The sequence below is a fragment of the Carassius carassius genome, chromosome 2, assembly GCF_963082965.1.
Source record: "Carassius carassius chromosome 2, fCarCar2.1, whole genome shotgun sequence".
NCBI lineage: Eukaryota > Metazoa > Chordata > Actinopteri > Cypriniformes > Cyprinidae > Carassius > Carassius carassius.
In genome coordinates, this window is record NC_081756.1 from 3,443,732 (window position 1) to 3,452,988 (window position 9,257).

Consider the following 9,257-nt stretch of genomic DNA (forward strand, 5'->3'; position numbering starts at 1 on the left):
TAATTTAATACTGCAGCTATAACCAAAGCTTTGCTAAAATGAAACTGATTAAATGTGTTTTGTTTTATGACAGAGTATATTTTTCACTGCATGTGAAACCATTCGTCTGGGAGAGTTTGGGAAGATTCATGAATGGTACAGTATATGCTCATTTAATTCAAAGTGTGGCTTGACTATTCAACTATTCAGCATGTACTACATGAAATATTGTGATCTGTAACGTATTTATGTTCCTATCAGGTCCACTGATGCAAAAACTGAAGCTCTCTCATACGTTCCTCCTGAGATTTTGAGCAACAGACCTTATGATGACAAATCGTAATACACATACATTTCTGATATTTATACTATTATGAATAAACATTTTCCATACCTGAATATTGAAACTCTACCCTTCGTAATCTTGACTTCTTTACAGTGAAATCTGGAGTCTGGGCTGTATCATCTATGAGATGTGCATGCAGAAGTGTGCTGTAAGATTGTTTTTCTTTTATCAATTTCAACATGTTTAGATCAATGTAAAGCTTTAATAAACCTCTATTTAAAATACACAGATTTTTATATAGATATACTCCAGGTTACTCCTATTAAGACAACCGACCAGTCCACTAGAGATAGCTGATATTAAAATATTGGTCAGTCAGTACATTCGTTGTTTCATTTGTTTAGTTTATTAAATTATATAGCACCTTACAGGCTTTACAGTAGCTCCCAATTGATGTACATTAAAACAGAAACCAGAGAGAGAGAGAGAGAGAGAGAGAGAGAGAAATAAAAATAAAAGAAAATCATGTCAGGAGACATGCATCATGATTCGTATCATATTGCGAGTTGAGTGAATCGTCATATCCCTATTGTTTGTGTATTACAGTATATTTAAAGTTATCTGCACCCATTCAATAACTTTCAAATCTTGTACATTCAAGATTGGTATGCTGAATATCCACACAAGAACCATAGTTTGTGTAAAGGTAACTTGTAGAAAAAAATGACAGCTCATGTTAATTTTCACTTGAAAAAGTGGCTATTTCAGCAGAACTTTAATTTTGATTTAGATAGATAGATAGATAGATAGATAGATATCACCATACTTCCCAGATGATAGATTTTTTTAAATACAATTTTTTATGAAATGTTTATTTTTAAATATGCAAATGAGACCCTAACTAATTAAATATGCACTAATTTGCATACATTTCTTGGACAAAAACTGGCCATATTCCAAAAGAACTACTTCATTCTGGTCCTGTTGTGCTCATATTGTAATTTAAATGCTTGAACGTGCGCTTGTTCAGATTACAGTTATCAAATGCTGTTTTCTCCTTTGATATTGCATTTTGAATCTTGACAATGGTTCAGGAAATAAGGATTGCTTGAATGTGAAATGACACATAAAATATGCATTTTCTGTAAAGCCGCTTTGAAACTATATATTTATATTTACATTTAGTAATTTTGCAGACACTTCTATCCAAAGTGACTTACAAATTGTTGCGAAGAACCAGACGGAGTTTGATCCATTTGCAGCTCTTTATTTGGGATAGTCAATCGACAGCAAACTGAGCAAAAGGGGCGAGGCAGAGACAGAATCGGGAAATCAGGTAGAAAGTCGAGGCAGGCCGAGAACAATCAATAACGTGAAACAGTCCAGGGTCAAGAGAAGGAAAACAAAACATGGGTAACGCTCAGAACTGACAGCTGATGCAAATCAAGACTTCGCAATGAGTGCGTGTGCGTGTGTGTGCGTGAGCACCTTATGAGTGTGGAAATGAGGTGCAGGTGTAAGTTTAATTAGTCCGAGGTATGAGGAGTTCATAATAAAACTAATATTCGGGCGATGGCTCCCTCTGGTGGTGCAAGGGAGGCGGTACAGGAACCTCCTCTATAACACAAATTAGCAAAATAGAAGCAATCAAAACCAACAAAAGGGCAATAACCTATAAGTGTTGTGAAAATTGTTGGTTAGCCTAGTGCAGTACACATAGCAAGGTTTTTATTTTTATTTAAAAGTAGTCTAAAGATGAAAAAAATAACAATACAGAATGCCCATCATTTAAGAGGGTAATTTTTTAAGAAATAAAAATTAAAAAAAGAATACTACTGATAGAGGTTTTTTTTTTTTTAAGAAGACAGGTAAGTAGTAAGAATAGAAGATCTTCTTGAAGATCTCAGCTATATGTATTGTGAAAAGACCTACTTTGACTCAATTTGATTGGGACTTGTAGTTGGGCTGATTGTTTTGTCTCACAAAAAAGTTTTTTTTGTCCACTGATGATTAATTATTATTAATATTATTTTACTATTATTATTAAATTAAATGACTCATAATTTTCCCTGTCTTTAGTTTCCAGGAAGAAACAGAGTTGAGATTATTTCAAAGATACTGAGCTGCTCCTACAAAGCTCTGCCACGTACCTTCTCTAAGGACCTTCGTCAGCTGGTAACAGACACACTTCAGACTGATCCAGCGAATCGACCGTCTGTCAGTGAGATCTTGATAAGGCCTTTCATTATTAAATACCTTTATGAAAAGGTAAGTTTATTAAAATGTTCATGTTTAAAATGTTTTGTCTCCTTAAGTCATAAAACACTGAATGTTTTAGGCACTGGCAATGATGTAAATTTAATGAAATTAAACAAAACACTAAACTGTCAAACACACAAAAAATATTTCATAAAACTTTTTTTTTCAGAGCACACAAACTATTAAAGAGCTTAATGTGCGTAAAAAATATGAAGACACTCTAGAGACACTTAATGTGTCTTTAGGCAGTCAAGAGACACCTAAAGAGGCTAAAGTCAGTCTAAAGGTACTGGAAGAGCTGGCTGATGATTTGGAGACAGTCCACTACAACACAACGGTTGGCAGTCTCACAGGAGGAGTAGTAGGTCTGGCTGGAGGAATCACATCTATAGTTGGACTTATTCTCACTCCATTCACTCTTGGAGCTTCTCTGATTGTGACAGGAGTGGGAATCGGTGTGGCTGTCGCTGGTGGAGTCACAGCTGGTGTGAGCAATGTGACAAAGATGGTTAACCAGCGTTCAAACCGCCAAAAGATCAAAATGATTATTGCAGAGCTACAAGAAAAAATTACCTCCACAAGCTGCTGCATCCAAATCATCCAAATAGCAGTGGAAATTGAACAAATGAGATTACACAATAGCAGAATATCATTGTCCAATGCACAGTCTGATGAGAATGTGTTTGCAAATGCTGGAGCTCGACTTGGACGAGGGCTGGGAGGGATTTCAGAGCTCATACGTTTAGCTGAAGTCGCAAGTATTGGGAGAGTTGCAGCTCAGACCGCAAGATCTGTTCGTGTTGCTGGAGAGGTTTCAGGCATTCTGTCTGGACTTTTTGTAGCTGTTGATATCTTCTTTATTGCCCTCGACTCCAAAGAAATTCACAAACTCCGCAGCGATTATGCTTCAATAGCGACCAGACAAGAATCAAGCACTAGGTCAACTGAGAGTGAATCAGGGCACAGTGACACAGAAAACCAGTCATCACAGCTGCAGTCTGAAATCATGAAGTTTGTGACCAAAATAAGGGAGGCTGTAAAGGAGCTAAATAAGATTATGAATGATTTAAATAAAGAACTGGAAAGTCTTAGAACTGCGTTACCAAACAGTTACAATTAAGAATTACGAGAGTGGCACTCTATAATACTCATTATATTCCTTCAGTGTCCAAGTATTGATTATAGTAGAAGCATATATGGGAATAGTTGAGCATATATTCTGGGTTTTTATTATGTAATTTCTAGTATGGCTATTAATCAGAGAAAACATTTCAAGAGGAAAATAAAGTGATCTCATTTTAATTAATTAACAATTTATAAATTTTATTAAATTAGTGTTTGTATGGCTCAAGTGGTAGAGCATTGCATTAGCAGCGCAAGGTTGTGGGTTCAATTCCCAGGGAACACATGTTGCACTGTATGCACTGTATGTCGCTTTGGATAAAAGCATCTGCTAAATGCATAATTAAAAATAAATAATAATTATCTTCTGAATGTATATTGGGCCTTTTTTATTTAGAATTATATTTTTCCTTATCTTTATTTCCTTGATGTTTTTAAATCTAGAATAATTGAAAATGTAATCACAAAAATGTATTGAGTATGCCATATGTCTGATTTTTTTTTTTCTGCATTGTAACTACAATCACAAATGGTAATTTTCAACAAAATATCAGTTGATTTGTCATTAAAATGAAAGCTCAATTAAACAGTTAATGAGAAGACTAGGCTGTGTTTAGTTTTTCAAGAAACAGTTCATTCAGTACTGTAAATCACACCATTTATAACAAATACAAAATAAAAAGGGTATTTATCCATGCAAACATCAATTGTTAAAGTGTGAAATATTTCAGGAATTAATTACAGTATGTCTTTGGATGCAAGTCAAGTAACAAAATACACACTGATTACACTGAGTACCTGCATCTTTACCCCGAGATCCTAGTTTTCAACACATTTGTACTGATGATCCCAACCAAGACTGTCACAAGTCATTCTAGCAAATTCATCAAAGCTTGTTCATCCAGCTAGAACTGTACAATAATATCTGCATGTAGAATACATCACTAAAAACAGCTAAAAGAATAAGACATGAAATAGGATTTGTTCTGAATACTGAAGCCTGATTTGTTCATGTTCATGGAGCTGAACAAACAAATGATGCTTCAACTCACCAAACATAGTGGAGCTGGCTGCTATATACAGTATGTCGGCTCTCACTGTCATTTCATCAGAATTTGTCTCCTTCAGTGCATAGATTGCGAGCAGCTTGATTTCTTTCTGACTTTCTGAGGAGGAAGTTGTCACAGATGACTCCATGTCACTGACAACTTCAGATGAAGAGGAGTGGGTGTGTTCTGGTGAAAATCAAACTGATAACTTTGTAAAACAGTCCTGAAACTGATAGATTTATTTTTACTATTACTTTTATTATTATTATTATTATTATTATTATTTATTGTTATTCAATATTATTATTTTACAAAATGTATAGATTATGATTCCTAATTATTGATTAATTTAAAGAAAGTCAAGTATTATATTTTTTTACTATAGAATGTTGGTATGTTGGACAAAGTCAACAAATTAAAATACCCTACATTTTTATTTTGTTCCAACCCCGGTTTTTGAGATGCTATATAAGCAAACACCCCACACATGTAGCACCACCTTGTGGCCAGTTTTACCAACAACAAAAAGGGCTTCAACATGATTCACCTCTCATTGAAGCTCTTCTCATCTCTACTTGTTTACTGCCTCCTCATCATCACAGTGCATTTACAGAATCAATATCATTCACAACCCAAAACTGGTATAAGTAGACACATAGGGAGCATAAGTGAATTTCTAGTAAATCACACGTCACATTAACATATGGACCTCATGATGTCACCATGCTAATTATGGCAACAACAACAACAGCAAAAATTAAATAAATTAAAATGATATAAAATTCTGCAGTTCAATTTGAATACAGCTGACGAAAAGTGATGTCAAATGATGCATCTCACTGAAGTCAGGGTTGATCGATCTGCCCCGAGTTCAAAGGTCAGAAGTCTTCGACTTTAATCGGCATTCTAGATGTTGTTTCCAAGTAGGAGTTTAAGAAATATCTGAATAATTTAGCTTCAAATAAAAAAAATGCCATTTTCAAAACCACTTATATCTGCCATTACTAAAACTGTCTTTTATTTTTTAAGGATGATTGAAATGCATGTTCAAAGTCTGGAAAAGGCTATGTAGTGTGCATTGTGCCAATCTTATGTTTACAGAGCACTACATTTCTTCTTTATTGACTGAGAACAGGAGAAAGTAGACACAACCAAAAACTGCCTAGTGTAACTGCACAAATGAAAGAGGATCGGTTACACCGAGCACACATTCTTTATACTGACATCTGAGAACCACACAGCAGTATTTGAGTATTTTTACATGTCTTTATGGTGTTTTGATATGAGAACATAAATAATAATATTATTATTTTGAAATTAAAAATGTTAGTATATCATAGTGATGACACTGAACTCTACCAGAATTCAACCAAAATCTTGTTAGGATGCAGAAGATCTCCACTAACAAGGTGTTTTGTACTGAGAATCACATTTGTAAGAGCATAATATAATATAGGACAAGTCAAAGTCAAAGTCACCTTTATTTATATAGCGCTTTAAACAAAATACATTGCGTCAAAGCAACTGAACAACATTCATTAGGAAAACAGTGTCAATAATGCAAAAATGATAGTTAAAGGCAGTTCATCATTGAATTCAGTTATGTCATCTCTGTTCAGTTAAATAGTGTCTGTGCATTTATTTGCAATCAAGTCAACGATATCGCTGTAGATGAAGTGTCCCCAACTAAGCAAGCCAGAGGCGACAGCGGCAAGGAACCGAAACTCCATCGGTGACAGAATGGAGAAAAAAACCTTGGGAGAAACCAGGCTCAGTTGGGGGGCCAGTTCTCCTCTGACCAGACGAAACCAGTAGTTCAATTCCAGGCTGCAGCAAAGTCAGATTGTGCAGAAGAATCATCTGTTTCCTGTGGTCTTGTCCTGGTGCTCCTCTGAGACAAGGTCTTTACAGAGGATCTGTATCTGGGGCTCTAGTTGTCCTGGTCTCCACTGTCTTTCAGGGATGTAGAGGTCCTTTCTAGGTGCTGATCCAGCATCTGGTCTGGATACGTACTGGATCCGGGTGACTGCATTGACTCTCTGATCTGGACACAGACTGGATCTGGTGGCCACGGTGACCTCGGAACTAGAGAGAAACAGACAAATATTAGCGTAGATGCCTTTCTTCTAATGATGTAGCAAGTACATAGGGTGTTATGGGAAGTGTTTCCGGTTCCGGTTTACCTAATTAATGCAGCCTAAAAATCCTTTAACGGATTTGGATAATAAAAGCATATTAGTATGTTATGTGTATGCCAGGTTAAAGAGATGGGTCTTTAATCTAGATTTAAACTGCAAGAGTGTGTCTGCCTCCCGAACAATGTTAGGTAGGTTATTCCAGAGTTTAGGCGCCAAATAGGAAAAGGATCTGCCGCCCGCAGTTGATTTTGATATTCTAGGTATTATCAAATTGCCTGAGTTTTGAGAACGTAGCGGACGTAGAGGATTATAATGTAAAAGGAGCTCATTCAAATACTGAGGTGCTAAACCATTCAGGGCTTTATAGGTAATAAGCAATATTGTAAAATCTATACGATGCTTGATAGGGAGCCAGTGCAGTGTTGACAGGACCGGGCTAATATGGTCATACTTCCTGGTTCTAGTAAGAACTCTTGCTGCTGCATTTTGGACTAGCTGTAGTTTGTTTACTAAGCGTGCAGAACAACCACCCAATAAAGCATTACAATAATCTAACCTTGAGGTCATAAAAGCATGGATTAACATTTCTGCATTTGACATTGAGAGCATAGACCGTAATTTAGATATATTTTTGAGATGGAAAAATGCAGTTTTACAAATGCTAGAAACGTGGCTTTCTAAGGAAAGATTGCGATCAAATAGCACACCTAGGTTCCTAACTGATGATGAAGAATTGACAGAGCAACCATCAAGTCTTAGACAGTGTTCTAGGTTATTACAAGCGGAGTTTTTAGGTCCTATAATTAACACCTCTGTTTTTTCAGAATTTAGCAGTAAGAAATTACTCGTCATCCAGTTTTTTATATCGACTATGCAATCCATTAGTTTTTCAAATTGGTGTGTTTCACCGGGCTGCGAAGAAATATAGAGTTGAGTATCATCAGCATAACAGTGAAAGCTAACACCATGTTTCCTGATGATATCTCCCAAGGGTAACATATAAAGCGTGAAGAGTAGCGGCCCTAGTACTGAGCCTTGAGGTACTCCATACTGCACTTGTGATCGATAGGATACATCTTCATTCACTGCTACGAACTGATGGCGGTCATATAAGTACGATTTAAACCATGCTAATGCACTTCCATTAATGCCAACAAAGTGTTCAAGTCTATGCAAAAGAATGTTGTGGTCAATTGTGTCAAACGCAGCACTAAGATCCAATAAAACTAATAGAGAGATACACCCACGATCAGATGATAAGAGCAGATCATTTGTAACTCTATGGAGAGCAGTCTCAGAACTATGATACGGTCTAAATCCTGACTGGAAATCCTCACATATACCATTTTTCTCTAAGAAGGAATATAATTGTGAGGATACCACCTTTTCTAGTATCTTGGACAGAAAAGGGAGATTCGAGATTGGCCTATAATTAACTAGTTCTTTGGGGTCAAGCTGTGGTTTTTTGATGAGAGGCTTAATAACAGCCAGTTTGAAGGTTTTGGGGACATATCCTAATGACAATGAGGAATAATAATAGTCAGAAGAGGATCTATGACTTCTGGAAGCACCTCTTTTAGGAGCTTAGATGGTATAGGGTCTAACATACATGTTGTTGGTTTAGATGATTTAACAAGTTTATACAATTCTTCCTCGCCTATAGTAGAGAATGAGTGGAACTGTTCCTCAGGGGGTCTATAGTGCACTGTCTGATGTGATACTGTAGCTGACGGCTGAATGGTTGCAATTTTATCTCTAATAGTATCGATTTTAGAAGTAAAGTAGTTCATAAAGTCATTACTGCTGTGATGTTGGGAAATGTCAACACTTGTTGAGGCTTTATTTTTCGTTAATTTAGCCACTGTATTGAATAAATACCTGGGGTTATGTTTGTTTTCTTCTAAAAGAGAAGAAAAGTAATCGGATCTAGCAGTTTTTAATGCTTTTCTGTAGGATATGTTACTTTCCCGCCAAGCAATACGAAATACCTCTAGTTTTGTTTTCCTCCAGCTGCTCTCCATTTTTCGGGCTGCTCTCTTTAGGGTGCGAGTATGCTCATTATACCATGGTGTCAAACTGTTTTCCTTAACCTTCCTTAAGCGTAAAGGAGCAACTGTATTTAAAGTGCTAGAAAAGAGAGAGTCCATAGTTTCTGTTACATCATCAAGTTCTGAAGTTTTGGATATGCTAAGGAACTTGGATACATCAGGAAGATAACTTAAAAAGCAGTCTTTTGTGTTAGAAGTGATGGTTCTTCCATACTTGTAACAAGAAGTAGGATTTACAATTTTGGCTATATGAAGTTTGCACAGAACTAAATAATGATCTGAGATATCATCACTTGGCTGAATAATTTCAACATCAATTCCATGTGACAGTATTAAATCTAGAGTATGATTTCGACAATGAGTAGGTCCTGAAACG

General features: G+C 36.1%; 1 protein-coding gene across 1 annotated transcript; it reads left to right on the forward strand.

Annotated features, from left to right (window-relative positions):
* The first annotated feature begins 233 nt into the window (after window positions 1-233).
* LOC132099876 (uncharacterized) lies at window positions 234-3,930 on the forward strand. The gene is made up of 4 exons (XM_059505784.1): window positions 234-318; window positions 419-473; window positions 2,345-2,533; window positions 2,694-3,930. The coding sequence occupies exons 2-4, from the start codon at window positions 453-455 to the stop codon at window positions 3,642-3,644; spliced, it is 1,161 nt and encodes a 386-aa protein (XP_059361767.1). The 5' UTR covers window positions 234-318; window positions 419-452; the 3' UTR covers window positions 3,645-3,930.
* Window positions 3,931-9,257: the final 5,327 nt, after the last annotated feature.